Source organism: Aethalodelphis obliquidens, unplaced genomic scaffold, assembly GCF_003676395.1.
Source record: "Aethalodelphis obliquidens isolate GAN/ISIS:26980383/991018 unplaced genomic scaffold, ASM367639v1 scaffold19, whole genome shotgun sequence".
NCBI lineage: Eukaryota > Metazoa > Chordata > Mammalia > Artiodactyla > Delphinidae > Aethalodelphis > Aethalodelphis obliquidens.
Genome location: NW_020837963.1, coordinates 21,432,529 through 21,449,814, shown reverse-complemented (window position 1 = coordinate 21,449,814; position 17,286 = coordinate 21,432,529). Strand labels below are relative to the sequence as shown.

General features: G+C 34.8%; 1 protein-coding gene across 1 annotated transcript in view; it reads right to left on the bottom strand.

Moving 5' to 3' along the window:
• The window catches only part of CCDC102B (coiled-coil domain containing 102B), a 165,921-nt gene that overhangs the window by 142,607 nt on the left and 6,028 nt on the right, over positions 1 to 17,286 (bottom strand). The window contains exon 3 of the mRNA XM_027118730.1: positions 12,271 to 12,379. Coding sequence (XP_026974531.1) covers positions 12,271 to 12,379 — 109 coding nt within the window. The remainder of the gene's footprint in view (positions 1 to 12,270; positions 12,380 to 17,286) is intronic.

Sequence of the window (17,286 nt, the reverse complement as noted above, 5' to 3'; positions counted from 1 at the left end):
ACACACACACACACACACACACACACACACACACACACACACACACAGAGCTCCAAGTCCTTTAGCTCACAAAGAACATGAAATTATAGAATATCATAGTTCTTTGGGAGGAAAAACATGTTTCAGATTTTTACTTTTAGAAAAATAAGGTTTTTAAAGGATTAGCATGGTTTAATTCTTAATTAAATATTGCCTGAATCTGCACATAATTACCATAGTATAAAACTAGGAAAATCAAATATTCATGTTTGAATATATTTTTTTTAGAGCTAAAGTATGTGATTTAACTTCACCAAGTGCAAAAAGAGTGCCAACTTTGGTAATAATGAAAAAATATCTTACATTTCTACAAAGCTTTAGAAATTGAAATGTTTTTCTTTTTCTTTGTTTTCCTACTTAGTCTTGGTCTCTTGATGACCTGTACTTCTGTCAAAATCAAAATTTTCATTTAAGAAAATTAATATAATTTTAAAATGTTTACACCTTGCTTCAGACATGAATAAAACAGCTAAATGTTAATATATTTTCTTATGGGAAACAGAAACTTATGCCTCCTAATAGTTTTTTCTAAATGAGGTTGCCATAAAAAAATTCAACATGTTTATGTTCTTGAGTTGTAACAGGAAGAATTGGTAGAAAGGCAGATTATAGAAACTCTATTCAAAAACCTATGTAAGTTGAAAGAAACCAGTCATAAATTTCCATTTATATGAAATGCCCAGCATAGGTAAATCTACAGTATTACATTAGATTAGTAATTAACTAAAGCTGTGGGGATTGGAGGGAAATAAGGAGTCACTGCTAATGGATCTAGGGTTTCTTTCTGGACTGATGAAATGTTCTAAAGTTGATTATGGTGACAGTTGCACAACTCTGTGAATATATTTTAAAAACACCAAATTATATGCTTTACAATGAGTTGTATGGTATGTGAATTATATCTCAATAAATCTATTAAAATATGTAAAAGCAAAGATTATTTTAGTCAAAAGATTTATAGCAATTACGCCTTCTAATTTAATTTTAAAATCACAAAGAGCTTCTGTTAGAAGCATACTTAATCAAATTAAGTATGAAACACAGTACGAGTTTTCATTTCTTAATTTGTCTCATTGGCACCCCTATTTTATGAAGAATCAAAAAGCCTCATCACCCACTTCTCTGTGTATTTCATAATTAAACATTGAGAATGTAATTCAAAATGAATTCGAACATTTCACACTTAAACTGTCTCTGTCAATATTAAAATGGCACTTGAACTTATGCATATGATGCTGTTGGTAATGTAATTAAGTTACTCTTGGAAACATTCCATTTTACATGATTTTTCACTAATTTGGTGACTTGAAATTTGTTAATACATTCTTACTCTCCCCTAACATATGGCGTTTTGAAATCATTGGAGACTGGAGCCTGACCTGTACAAATCTTTCCCACAACCAAATAGTTGATAAAATCACTTTTCTTCTTTGGGATTTTATGCTTTTTTGTGTAAACAATGCAATGTCTAGAATCAGCTAAAGAGCTAAAGCCATCTAAATAGTGAAAAAAAAGTCAGAACAATGGAAAATAGGCCAAAGAAATCATGAAATATATAAAGTATATATTTCACTTTATAATTGATGTTACTAACTAGGAGTACATGCAGTGCTTCCAATGCCAATTGCACAACTGGCAAAAGAGAGAAAAATCATTGAGTGGAAATAAACCAGGACTTACAGCAAGCAGATATGGTCAAGTTATGACTTTTTCAGTAAAGTTGGTGTATTAAGGCTGTTTAGAGAAACAGACTAAGACACACACACACACATATATATATACACACACGTATTCCCAAGATCTGCAGTCAGCAAGCTGAAGACCAAGGAGAGCCAGTGGTGAAAGCTCCAGTCCAAGTTAAAAGACCTGAGAACCAGAAGGGCTCATGGTAGAGCTCCCACCTGAGTCAACATGTTCCAGATCCAGGAAAAGCTGATGTTTCAGTTCAAGTCCAAAACCAGGGCAAAACTGATGCCCCAGGTCAGAGACAGTTGGGCAGAACGAATTCCCTCTTATCTGCACGAGAGTTGGACTTTTTGTTTATTCAGGCCTTCAGTTGATTAGATGAGGCCCACCCACATTAGGAAGGGCAATGTGCTTTACTCAGTCTACTCATTCAAATGCTAATCTCATGCCAAAACACCCTCACAGACACACCCAGAATAATGTTTGACCAGATATCTGGGCACTTGGTGGTGGCCAAGTCAAGTTGATCTTTAACATAAAATGGTCACAACTGGTTTTGGGGATTTCCACAGTCCCCCCCCCACCCCCGCTCCCCTCCCCAGGTGATGTTTTAGAGCAGCAGATATCAATTTCAGGTGCACACCAGGATAACGAGCTTCTAAAAACACAGATATGTAATCGGTACTCCTAACCAATTAAATCAAAATCTTTCAAGAGACAGCTGGACAGATATATTTTTAAAAATTATTTTCAGTTGAATCTAATGGATTCTGCTAATTCAGTACAACTGCATTAAAAGATTATTTACCATTTTTTATAATATCCAGATTACCCATGTGAGAACTCTCATGAGATTTCATCAGCAACTCATTTTGTATATATCAGAAGATGTTTAATGTGAATATAGAATTATATCTTCGACCGACTTTGATCGTAAAATCAGAACTATATTACAAAGGAAAATTTCCTCAAGTGATAATTATACATTCTAAAGTGCATTTCAAAGAATACTCTTTGTTCTTGTGTGTCACCTGTGCCTTTTCAGTTCTCCCATATGATACCTCTAAAAATACCAGCTAAAGGAGCCTTCTGTCTTTATGATTTCTTAACTCTCTTTAAAACTTCTGGTACTAATTAGGATGCACCACAGCCCTAAAGAGGAGACAGTGATGCCCTGAGTCTCCACCACATCCATAACCCTTTCTCAACAGAGCAGCTACACTCAGTTCCTCCCACATAAGTTGCCATACTTTGAGATGTGATCCTGGGCACAAATGCTGCTGTCTAGAAGGTGGTCAGTGACCCATAAAATAACCTAAGACAGGAACTCATTTCACCAGGGGGTAATAATTAAATGAAAAGAGACTGAAAACCACATAAAGCCCTGCACATAGAAGTTCACAGCAGCCTTATCCATAACTGCTAAAACTTGAAAGCAACCAAGATGTCCCTCAGCAGGTAGCTGGATAAACTGTGATACATCCACTCAATGGAATATTACTTAGCCCTAAAAAGAAAGGAGCTATCAAGTTGTGAAAAGACATGGAGGAAAGCATATCACTAAGTGAAAGAAGCCAGTCTTAAGAAGTTACATACTGTATGATTCCAACTATATGACATTCTGAAAAGGCAAATCTGTGGAGACAAGAAAATATCAGTGGTTGCCAGGTGTTGAAGAAGGTGGGGCAAGGAAGGATGAATATGTGGAACACAGAGGATTGGGGGGACAGTAAAAACACTACATATGATACCATAATGGTGGAAATATATCATCATACATTTGTCTAAACCCACAGAATGTACCCTAAGGTACATTCACACTGAGTGAACCCTAAGGTAAATGGTGGACTTTGGGTGATTATGATGTGTCAGCATAGGTTCATCCTTGGTAAAAAATGTACCATTCTGTTGAGGGATGTTGACAACTGGAGAGGCTTGTATGTGCAGGGACAGGAGGTATATGGGAAATCTCCACTTTGGAGAGCAGTATAGAGTTTCCTCCAAAAATTAAAAATATAAGTACCGTGTGATCCAGCAATCCCACTTCCGGGTATATAACCAAAATAATTGAAATCAGGATCTCTAAGAGATACCTGCAACCTCATATTTACTGCATCATTATTCATGACAGCCAAGATATGGAAACAACCCAAATTGACAGATGAATGAATACAGAAAATGAGGTATATACGTACAATGGAATATCATTCAGCCTTAAAAGTAAGGAAATCCTGCCATTTGCAACAACATGGATGAACCTAGAGGAAATTATGCTAAGTAAAATAAATCAGTAACAAAAAGACAAATATGGCATGATGCCACTTATATGAGGTATTTCTAAAATAGTCAAATTTACACAAGCAGAGAATAGAATGGTGGTTACCAGGGGTTGGGGTTGGGGGAGGGCAAAATGGGGAGTTGTTTTTAAATGAATACAAAGTTTCTGTTGTGTGAGATGAATAAGTTTTAGAGATCTGTTGTACAACATAGTACTTTAGTTAACAATATAGTATTGTGTCCTTTAAAATATTGGGTCGGCCAAAAAGTTCCTTTGGTTTTTAAGTAAACATAAAAGACATATTTTTCATTTTCACCAAGAACTTTATTGAACAACACATTCATCCTTTTCTTCCACTACCTTCTGCCATTTTTCAGGCAACTTCATAATTCCATCTTCCCAAAACATTTTATCTTTTTGAGCAAAGAACTGTTCTAGGTACCTTTTACAGTCTTCCAGGGAACTGAAATGTTTTCTATTAAGAGAATTTTGTAAAGACCGAAATAAATGGAAATCCAAAGGTGCAATGTGTGGTGAATATGGCGGATGAATCAGAACTTCCCAGCCAAACTATAACAGTTTTTGCCTGGTCATCAAAGAAACATGCAGTCTTGCATTATTCTGATGTAAGATTATGCATTTTCTGTTGACTAATTCTGGACACTTTTCAACGAGTGCTGCTTTCAGTTGGTCTAACTGCCAGCAGTACTTGTTGGAATTAATCATTTGATTTTCTGGAAGGATCTCAGAGGACTTCCTTCCAATTCTACCACATACACAACATCACCTTCTTTGGATGAAGACCGGCCTTTTGTGTGGTTGGTGGTGGTTCATTTCACTTGCCCCACAATCTCTTCCATTCCACATTGTTGTACATTATCCACTTTTCATTGCCCATCACAATTTGTTTTAAAAACAGAACTTTTTCATTACATTTTGGTAGAGGATTGCATGCGGAAATACGGTCAAGAAGGTTTTTTTCACTTAACTTATGTAGAACCCAAACATCAAAGCAATTAAAATAACCATTTGCACCAATAGCTGGTGCAAATGATTTTCAAAACTTGACCTGGATATTTTGAGTATGTTGGCTATCTCCACGTGGTATAACGTTGACTGCTCTCAATTAATGTCTCGATTTGATCACCATCAACTTCAACTCGTCTACTAGACCGTGGAGCATCATCCAGTGAGAAATCTCCAGTATGAAACTTCAAAAACCACTTTTGACACATTCGATCACAGCACCTTCTCCATACACTGCACAAATCTTTTTTTGCGTTTCAGTTGTGTTTTTACCTTTCTTGAAATAATAAAGCATGATATGCCGAAAATATTGCTGTTTTCTTCCATCTTCAATATTAAAATGGCTACACAAAAATTCACCAGCTTTGATTAGTTTTTTGTTTGTTTGTTTGGGTTTTATTGATTAGTTTTCTTTTAAATGCACGCTGATATGACAGCTGTCTCAATACAATCTAACAAAATTGTTTCGAATGAAGTTAAAGACAAAAAGCACTACTAGAGCCATCTTATGAAAAAAAAAAAGAAATGAACGAGTTTTTCAGCCGACCCAAAATATTAAGAGGATAGATCTCATGTGAAGTGTTCTTACCACAAACAAGCACACACACACACATACACATAAGAACACAAGAAAAATGCTGGAGGTGATGTATATATTTAGTGCCTCGGTGTGATGGTGGTACCATGGATGTATGCATGTATATGTCCAAACTCATCAAAATGCATACACTGTGCTCAATTTTTTGTATATCATTTATACCTCAGTAAAGCTAAACAAAATCATTAGAAACACTTGGAACGCCCCACCACCAAAAAAAAAAAGTCACCCTCTAAATCCCCCGCAGTCATGTACACACCTTTGGTGTCAGTACATGGCAGGGCTAAGATGAGCAGAGTGCCTTGATTCAATCTCCTTTTCAACATGAAAACTGCTCCTGCAGGTAAAAATCCTCATGCTATTTACTAAAAGGAAGATCCTTATCTTCAGAATGGTCTTAACTGAATATCCCTGCATAGGGATTTCTTATAGGAAAAGATAAAACCAGAATCTTTGGATGTATGAGGCATGCATCAGTGGAAAGTGTCCTGTCAGCTGGAATAGAAAATAAAGATGTTTTGCAGACTGAATGTCCTCTCTATGTGAGACCATTGTCACTGTGTCACTCCTTTAGGGACATTATCTTTTCAACCTACTTTTAACATCATTCTCAAACTATTAATTTGTATAGATTAATTAAATATCAGCTGACTCCTTTGTACTGTATTTTAAATTTTAAAATAGTGTTGGTTAACTTAAACAGATGCTAAAACATCTGATTTCAACCTATCTTTTCCTTTATCATTTTATGTTTCTACAAGTAAAGTAGATTCTGAAGAGCCTAATTTTCTTTCATAATACTTACAATAGCCTTAGAGTTAAGGAAGCCATCTCGGTGCTCTGAGGGTTACCTTGGTGATGTCTATGAATTATCCACTAGTAGTTCAATTAATTCTGACTTATGTAATTTAGTGCTTACATTATTCTTAATTACATTTGTTTAAAAAGGTCTTGAAGGCACTTGTATGAGCAAAGTGGTATCCCATAGGCTTCATTGTTCTTATACATTTATAGAATTCTAATATGGTATTTTATCAGCCTCACTCTTTGTCCTGATAAGCTAATTTATATCTGGCAAAGAACAAGCTAAACAGATTTTCATGATGGATAGGATGTTAGGGGCGAAGGTTCACTCCAGTGCCCTGGAAAATCTAAAATCTTCAGGGATGTAGAGCAGTAGCCTCATCAGGTAATAAAAGGCTTGACATGCACACACTGCTTTATTTAAATTAAAATGCCTTTCCGTGAAAAAAAACTTGAAAGAAATAACTAGCAAAACAAAACAAAAAAGAAAAACTAGGATCTCAACTACTCTCCTTACACTATAGCCATAGCCACCATTCAGGAATACAAGCATATAGAGCTAGATAAAAAAGCTTTGGTCTTCACAAATCATAACCACGTTTGATCAGCACTGCATAGAGGGAAGTGAATAAAGCAGACATGACGTATATTATCATGAAATTCGGAGTTCAGTGGGAAAGGCAAATAGAAAGTAAACCAAAAAATAATTGCAGTTGATAAGGTCTTTTAAAAATCTTGTACATTTCTCCGAGGGAAAATAGTAAAGGAAGTTTTTTCGGGAATAAAACCATTCCCTTTTATAAAGTGACATGTAAACTGAAGTTAATGGCAAGATGTGACTGGTGGATGGGAGGTGAAAGGGTTGTTGTGTGACTGTTTCGATGAAAAAAAAAAAACAGCCTGAAACAGAAAATATAAACATAAACACAAACACACACACACACATATAAGGCAATGAGTACTCGCTTGTGAATAAGTGAAACAATGTACAGCACTCCTGGCCGGGTCCATACAAACCGTCCTCACGTGACCCCCACCCCCATTCTCTCCTGTGTCTAATCTCTGGTCTGATGCAGACTGTCCAGCTAAATGACCTCTGAGAGCTCAGGGCACAGCAGTCTCAGTGACAGAAGGAGAAGGCTGGACTCCAAACACAGGTAGGGAATGTATATGCATCAAAAATAGTTCACTGCTGGGTACTGTCTGCTGGAATTTGGGGCACTGCCTTTTAGAGCAGTTGGGGTGGAAAGAGGGGTATTATTACCGGGCACCCACTACACTGTCAACATCAGGTGGCTTAGCCAGCTGGACCTGGATAGCGGGAAGTCACTGAAGTGTTTTTATGATCCAGTTTACGTTTTGAGAGCTATCACCCTGCTTGCTGGGTGGACAAGTGAATAGGTCAACAGTGCTGGGCAAGGGACATAGAGGAGAGGGCAAGAGGAGGAGACAGGATGGCTCCACCTGGGTGAGGGGAGGGGAGGAGTTAGAACTGACAACAGACATTAATGTTCTGGGTCATTTCTAGGGAGTATTTCCTTTAAGCCACAAAAATAGCAATATGAGACAGCTTTGCAATTAGCTTCGAGCTAACAACTGTACTCATACTCTACCATATACCTATTTCAATTAAGTATCTTCAAGGACCCTCTCTTTATGTGGGCAGAGTAGTTCCCACTTGACACAACCTTTTTTAAAGTGAAGTTATCAGTATAGAATTTTAGCTACAGATAACTCATAATTCTAACCTTCTATTTCCCTCAAATTAGAAAGGTGTTTTGAGGGGTTTCAGATAAGGCTTCAATGTCAGCTATTAGTACCATAAAGAGGCCCCATGAAGCCTGTGTCTCCCTAAGTACTTCATACAAATATTTATAAAATATTTATAAACTATTCGTAAAGGAACACTGTAAATTATAAACTACTAGAAATGTCGCTATTATCACAAAAAGGTAAAAGATTTCTAAATAAAATCCTGAAAAAGATACCAGGTAAAAACACAAAATTTTCAAAGGAAGATTAAAAAGTTACAATTTCATTTTTTTAGCTTGAGACCAATTTTAAAATGCTAGCAGTTTTCTCCACATATGGTAAAAAAAAATCTTCCATTATGAAAAGAATCAGTCATTTATTGTTAAAGCAAGGTACCATACTTATTTGTAATTAATGTTACTTATCTGAATATTTGATTCTCTAGATCATGAGATTTCATAAAACTTGTCATTACAGCACTCTTGGAATTCATAATCTAATTCCAAATCAGTATTTACAGACGTGCAGAGGAAAAGCTGACTAAGTATTAGATTCAGCATGGGAACAGCATTTTGAATATAACCATCTCCGCCGCTCATCATCTTGGTTGCATTTTAAATACTTATTCGATTTTACAATTAAATTCTCATATTTACTCTTCTCTAAATGTCAGTAATTTAAGAAAGATCTCCCTCTAAAGCACACCAGACTTCCAAATACATTTTTAAAAATTCTGGTCTATTAAGCACATCTGTTTCCAGCTCTAAAAATTGCTAAATTTTCCAGCAGCCAGTTTTTAGCCAGGCATGTATTTGTTTGTAAGTTTCATGTATCTAAAAAAGAATTACACGGTATTCAAAAATTTTCATAGATGAAGAGCTACAGTGAAAGAAAGGCCATTTATCAGAATTGTTGAGAAGTGGAATAAGAAAGGAGAATTCATGTGAAGGTCCAGAGGATGTATCATAATAACTTTTTCTGATTGTCAATCAACTTATGGGAATTTAAAATATTTTACACTTTAATTACTGTACTATGACCTTTCTAAATGTACCGTAAGATTATTGTTCTCTTATAATCTATTATAAAACAATTAAACAAAGAATATATAAAATTACATGTGACTAAGTATTTTTATTTATCGTCTAAAAATTTTTTTAAACATTCCATAATGTTTTATAAAAATAACTTAAATATATGTTTATGCCACATGACTTCCAAAGGCTCTATGAATATCATAAACCCCCTTTAGGAAGTGGAAAGAAATATTTTTTAAAAATAATCCCATATAAATAATTCAAACAATATTTTAAAAATCTCTGTTAAATTAACTTTCCATCATCTACAATAAAAACTCTTTCTTTCATTCATTGTCACTTTTCTTCAAAGTTCAAAGTTGTAGTTCATCTAACTGAAACATACATTCAAAAGTTTAAATATTTAAACAAATTTTCCGTAACAGTCTTGAAGTTTCCTTTGTTCCAAAAGCCCTATTATTATTATTTTTGTGTGTGTGTGTGTGTGGTATGCGGGCCTCTCACTGTTGTGGCCTATCCCGTTGCGGAGCACAGGCTCTGGACGCGCAAGCTCGGGACGCGCAGGCTCAGCGGCCATGGCTCACGGGCCCAGCCGCTCTGCAGCATGTGGGATATTCCCCGACAGGGGCACGAACCCGTGTCCCCTGAAGCGGCAGGCGGACTCTCAACCACTGCACCACTAGGGAAGCCCCTAAAAGTCCTATCATTTTATCTAGTAGAAGGGTCACATATGTATTAATATATACTTCTGTATGGGTGTCAAAATATAGACCCAAGTTACACTGTAAAATGCTATGTTGATTTTATTTTTTCTCATCTATAAAGCTTTCTTAAGCAATTTAAAGTAGACATTTTCCAATTTGATACTCCAAAATATCATCTTTGAATAGAAAACATTAAACATTTAAAAATATACATATCGTTTTGTAAACCAACTGAAAACCATGACTTTTTTCAAAAACAGCTGCTTTGGAAATGTTAAATTGATGTTATCAAGTCTGCACTGCCCATTAGTGGCAAGAGATTGTAAATGCATGATTTTAATTAAATTGAAGACCAGTTCTATCTTAAATATTAGTTTTCTCAATCAAATTTAAAACTCGTTATAAGACAAACACACCTACACTGTAAGCATAACACGGTTTTTGTGTTATGAGATATTGTTCCTGTAGAACATTAATTTACTGTCAGTGCTCACACCCAGAGACCACGTTCAGTTAGGTACCTGTGAATATAAATATGATGAATCCATCACAAATGCATGTGTGTGTTCATGCATACACTACATACATGCCCACAGTGTAAGCTGGAAACAAAAACACTCTGACAATATAACATGAACTTATAAAGCAGAAATAAACTTTATCTAGTTTGTTAGCTTTGTTTAAATTACCCCTCATTGAGAAATATTCCCAAACTAACCTTCTGTGGTTCTCACTGAAATTACCTTCTGTTAATAATGATTTTTAGGCAGGAGATATTTGTTTAAGGATATTAGGAAACTCTCTCCCTCTTTTGATTTACTGACTTTGTTTCTTGTATGTTTTCAATGTAGATGTCATTTTTCAATTCTAGCTATGGAATGGAGAGAATATAAGGTGAAAGGAGAGGGGAAGCAGCTCCCTTTGAGCAAAATACTCAACAGTTTCTTAAAGCTGAGGAACAGCTTCTTTTTCTTTTGGTCTGTGCTGTGGGCCATGCAGGATCTTAGTTCCCCGACCAGGGATCAAACCTGTGTCCCTGAAGTCTAAGCATGGAGACTTAACCACTGGACTGCCAGGGAAGTTCCCCCCACCCCTTTTCTTGGAAAACATTCTTTTATTTTTATTTTATTTATTTATATGTTTGGCTGTGCCACGGGGCATGCAGGATCTCAGTTCTTCAACCAGGGATCCAACCCATGTCTCCTGCAATGGAAGCATAGAGTCTTAACCACTGGACCGCCAGGGAAGTCCCTCCCTCTTTTCAAATCTCAGTGGTCTGCAGGGTTGACATAGTCGACTAGTTCTGAACCTCTGCATGATGATTACTATGCTCTATGAACATCAGGATGCCTGCATGTGACCCATAAATAAGGCAAGTGCTGGCAACTAAGGTTCTTGAATATTCCCTCATGGGATTTCTGCAAACTTGAGTCAATGACTCTACACTTTATCACTTGCTGGAAACAAAGCTGAAACAACATTCGTATGGAATTTCATAAACAAAGAGGAATACTGCTTCCCACTTTTTAAACAACTGATGGAGGAGTGCTTTAGACTAAGGCATGATTACATAACTGATTTCGATATGCAGCTTCTTTCGACAGCTGTCAACACATGTACAGTTTGTATGTGTGTATATATATATGCATGTATATAGCACACAGATGAACTAAATGCTAACTCATTGGGGAGCATTTAGCTTGTCATTATTTTTGCTCAGTATTTTTCTTTGATTTGCTTTGCTCATTATTCTATCCCACATACTTACCTAGCATAGTGCTTTAGTACACAAAATACACACAATTAATATTATTTAAATAATGAATATTAATAAATCATGGAAAGTGTTCATGACAGCATTTTATTGATGAAAATGCAAAGGAAATGTATAACTATGTATAGTTATACATGTATAACTAAATGTATGTATAAATGTATAACGATTCTGAGTAACTATAATGCCAATGTGAAAAGAACCTAAACACACTAAAGATAAATTAATATTTTCAGAATGCTTTATAAAAGAGTAAGATAAAGTTGTTTATTATAGATGTTATGATATGATGGCATCTTAGGCTGTCCGTCCCCTCACATGTGCCTGGAATGGATAGCTAATTGTGTCATGTGGGTGATCATTAAAAATATGTGTTATTTAGAACAAGAGTTCTTATGGCTTGAGTTTGACTGAGTCCACTATTAATATGTGAGTTCAAATATTCCTTTTATAGAGGGAATTCAGTCTTTTAACCTCCTTTCCTCTTGTCTACTCAGTCTTCTGCCCACCAGGTTACACATTGAAACAGAGAAAACAGTCAGTTGCTTCCTTTCCATCACACGTCTCCCTACCTCTTTCAGACTTTTTGCCTTTGATTCTTTCAGTTCTTCATACTTCCATTTCCACACAGACAAAGCTGACTCCAGCCGTTCTATTTCTTTTTCCAAAGATAAGCGCATTCTAAATAAAGAATTAAAAGCAAAATAGACTTACAATTTTAAAATAATTTTAGGAATGCATTCAATTTTAGATTTTCCATTTTCCTAATTTTTTATATTTGTATATGATCATTGTCATGACAGAAAATTTTTTCAGCTTATTAAAAATATTGAATAAAAGTTGGTTTACAGTAGTTTAAACACATTTAATTTGGCTTTGCCAGTATTAAAATAATTGACTTTCTGCCTGCTGTCTCCTAAATTATTCATTCATTTCTTTCAATGCTTCTTATTCATATTGTTTCCTTACATGGGAGGATATATATATGTTTCTAATTTTAACATGGTTTTTATCCAACTTCATATCGTGCCTGTATATGAATGAAGAATTCTTTGATATGACAGAGAATACCAAGGAGCCCACATAACCATTTAAGAAATCAGTCATTTATTGGAGATATAAAAATACTTTTTAAATATCTGCAATTCTGTTTTAATAAAGCAGTTTCACTGGGATCTCTATTTAAATTATTTAAAATAATTGAAATTAATTTCTCTATTTATAGAATAAGTGACAGAACTTGGATGAAAATCTTTAATCCTTTAATATCTCATCACTGATTTATTTTTTCCATGCCCACACATCTATTAGAGTGAGTCACTGAAAATAATTGTTTATTTCTGGTGGTAACTAGCATATATCCACCTTTGCAAATGGTCAGTCATCTCTGTGGTAGATTATTGTTAAAAATACTCATTCTCTTTCCTCTCCTTCCATGGACAGAGTTGCTTTTCCCATCCCTGGATTCTAGGCTTTGACAATGCGATATTATCTGATGTGACAGATTACAGAAATTTGAAACGAATTTGTGTGATTAGGCTTCTTTTATCCCTCAGCCTTCACTGTGAAAAGAGTCTCTCCCTACCCTCCGCGGGAACTGCTGTCCCCAAATAAACATATGAAGCAGATCTGAGCTCAACCTTACCAAGGAGCCAAGCCCAGCTGGTCCAGTGGAGGTCAGCTGACCTTGCATCCAGCCAGGCAAAATACTTTGTTGTCTTAAGCTACTGAATTATTATTATTATTTTATGCAGCAAAAGATAGCTGATACAGGAAATGATATTTAAAAGGGGATGCTGCAACAACAAAAATGAAAAATATGTAGACCTAATTTAGGGGTCATGTGGTGGACAGGGGCTGGAAAGAAAACATAACAAGCCAGAAAAATAGTGATACATGTTATTTAGTGGTGAAACACAAGATGAAATTGTCACTTGCTGTGCCTTGGACATAGAAAATGTGCCTGACATTACCAATGGGATGCTATTGGGCACGATGTGGCCAAAGACTTAAAAAGTGTTTGTGTAACTGGGCTTACTCACTTACATTTTGGCCATGACTATGAGAAATACATACCTGTGCAGGCCCACTGCTCCCAGGGGAAGATAAGAGCCATGAATCACAGCTGAGTTTTCCCTGCAGAGCCCTGTCCAGATTAACCAACCTCCAGTGGCTCACAGACTCCAACTAAATAACTTCTGATTGTTACATGCCTCTACGATTCTGTAGTTGTTAGTTACAGTCTTACTGTATTTATCATTAGCTAATACACACAGAGATCTATTTCAGTGATAACGCTGCTAGAAAGATCTTGGGACATATTCACAGAGCTAGAAGATGCGTCCAGAGTCAAAATTGAATGCCATTTCCTTATTTATAAGAAATATGAATCTTCTAAGTAGCAATAGTGTGAAAAGAATTCAGAATAGAATTAGGCCATAAATATATTAGTTTAATCCAATCGATGCATAAGCAGTCCATTAAGGGGTTACATAATAATATTTGCATGAATCAAGCCATAAAATTGACAGAGGATAATAAAAGAATTTGTTACAGCTTAACTTCACCTCAAAAGACTTAAGTTGCAAAAGACACCAGCACTGTTTATAGGACTCTAATTTGGAATCCCTTATTAACACAGTACGTATATTACAATGAACAAAGAAAAAGGCTCAGTAGGTTCTTCAGAACACTCCTACGGATGTCCACAGGTCCAGATTAACAACTGCAGCCAAAAATTCTGATAGATAAGTAAATTTAGCCAGCTGGTGACACTCCAGTTGCTTACCATGATACGATATTTGCTCTTAGTGACTGTGTTTGAGATTTTAAGAATAGGATTAAATATAGAAATTGGGAACAAATTGCCAAATAGCAACATTTTGTGTTAAATATAGAAAAAATACATAAAAGCCATTGTATATTAAAATATGTTATGTATTTGGCATTCAGGTTTTAAAGTTTTAGATAAGGTATTTTTGAATATTTAAAAGAAATTGAGTATTGACTTTAACCTGTAAATCTAAGTTGAAAAATATAATAAAATTGTATTGTTTGTGACTTCATTGAAATACTTAAGAATCACCATATTTATAATTTTAATTTATTAGAATTACATGAGTAGAACATGACAATGTTTTCATCAGTGAAAGGACTATCTTAAATTAATAAAATAATTTTATTAAAGGATATTGATCAAATACATTTGTGTAATGAAGCATACATTGAGAACATTTTCTCAAAATTAATTTTGAGAATTATTTATAAATAGATTAATATAAAAATTATACTTGAAAATTTGAGAAAAGTCTACATTTTTAAATTTACAAATTCAAAATTATACATGTTGAGAAATCAGTGTCAGCTTTTAACATTACACTCTAATAAATCAAATGATAATGTTAGCAAAAAAGCTCATATTAACATAAAAATGATTTATAATTACTGTAGAGTAAATGTTGATCCTCGAAATTGTCATCAGAATTACTGTGGCAACTATGCCCTCAGGGGTTTTATAAGAAGTTCAAGAAGAACATTGCAAATTATATTAAACTTTTAGTTACATATAAGTACAGATATAGTCTAAAGATATAATTATATGTAGAATACATCTAGACTAAGTATTCAAGGCCAGTTCATGAAATAAAAATAATTTTGAAAAGCATATTAACATGAATAGTTAACCATTTGTATTCTTTATTTAAGGCAGATTAGTCACATTTAAAATATAGCATTATTTCTCTCTTTAAGTATGCATCTTAAATAAAATAACTGATATTTATTAGTTTAGTGAAAGAAAATTATGTATTTCATTCTGTAAAATGGTACAATTTAGAGAAGCGAGAGAACAGGCAATTCATAAAAATTTATTTAATAGCAGTGTGATGCTTGGGTGTTTTTCAGCATAGCTTTATAAAAAAAATTGTGACTATTTGTTTCAAGCATTAGGACATAAGGACTGTGCACACTTAAATTTATGCAGCAGAGGGCACTCTTTAAATCCTTAATTTTCTGGCCTAATCAATTTATTCTCCATTTTAGAGAGCTTTTCAAAATTGATTAATTATACTTACATTTATAATTGAAGTTTAAACTATCATCATATTGTTTGAACTACAAGAAGGCAAAAAAAAAAAACTTAATTTACTCTAAAGGATATTGCATATTTTATGCACAGATTCTTTAAAAAAAATTACTAAGACAAAGCTCAGAAAAAATATAGTATTTTAATATGATGATATAAACTTTTAAAAATCAGATTGCGAAAATGTATAATATTTGCAGGATCTAAAAAGTAGTGTATGAACCAAAATGATTTTTATGAAAAGATATGATTATATTTCTATGCAATCTTTTGATACTTTGTTAATCATCCCATAATGATCCCATAATAAATGGGCATAAATTTTAAACATCTAGACAGGAAGATTAATCAAAATTTTTTTCAGAGATAAAAAGTCCTAAACATTACTTTCTGGTAATAAATATTAATCATTTTTGAACTGTGTGAAATTTCATTGTAAAATATCTAGTCAGTATTTTCTTAGAGGTCTATTAATGTTAAATTTTTTTGCCAGACAAAAATAATTAATTTATAATAACATCTAGATATCCATGTTTTCATTAGTCTAAAATTTAGAGTTAGTATTAAATGATGAATAACAAAATTTTTTACAAGTATACTTTAAATAAGCAACCTATTTATCATTTCATGATTTCGTTATTTATAACTACATATTTCAGCAGTAACATCTTTCAATATCTTTCATTTTCATCACCTTTCAGCATTTTCAGCAAATAGCCAAAGCCATATATAGTTAATTTAATGAGAAAAGAGATGACTTTAAAGGATACTGTTAAGCTCAGAGACACCCAGGAGGACAAGAGACCAAGGCTTGGACAAGGCTATGCAGCCAGGAACAAGACCCGTCTCATGTCACAGAACTGGCCCAATGAAGACCCCACTGCCTGTTGCCTGTACACTCTCCTGATATCAATTATGTGTCCAACAAACAAATATACTCAAAATAGCTAATTTAAATAGAAGACATTAATAGCACAAAGAATCTCTGGGAGAGCCAGTGAAGCAAATTGGGAACCTGCAGTCAGAAATACCAAAGATAAAGCCATAGAAATCTTCCCATCAGCACTTTCTTGGGACCGCCATTTAGATACAGACATCACAGCATGACCTCAACATCCCCTCAACTTGAGTCGTGGGATGATGTCACCAGAGATTTGAGGCTGCTGCTGCCTCTGAAAACAAGACGTAGCTACTGCCACTGCCTTCTCCCCTCACCAGGATGGATGCTGGTGCTCTCATCTCCTTGGAGGATTAATTTATGCTAAAACAACTAGGTGGCTACATTTAATAGCTGTTCCTATGTCAACCGTCTGCACCCTAGCTGCAAAGGAGACTGAGGCAGAGAATTACTAGTGCTTTTATTGTCTACACAGAGAGATAGACTCTCTCATTAGGTACAGGACTGCCCAAACACAAACATACTTTAGAGTAAAAAAGAAATTGTAAAAATACACAAAAATGGGCTTCCCTGGTGGCGCAGTGGTTGAGAGTCCGCCTGACGATG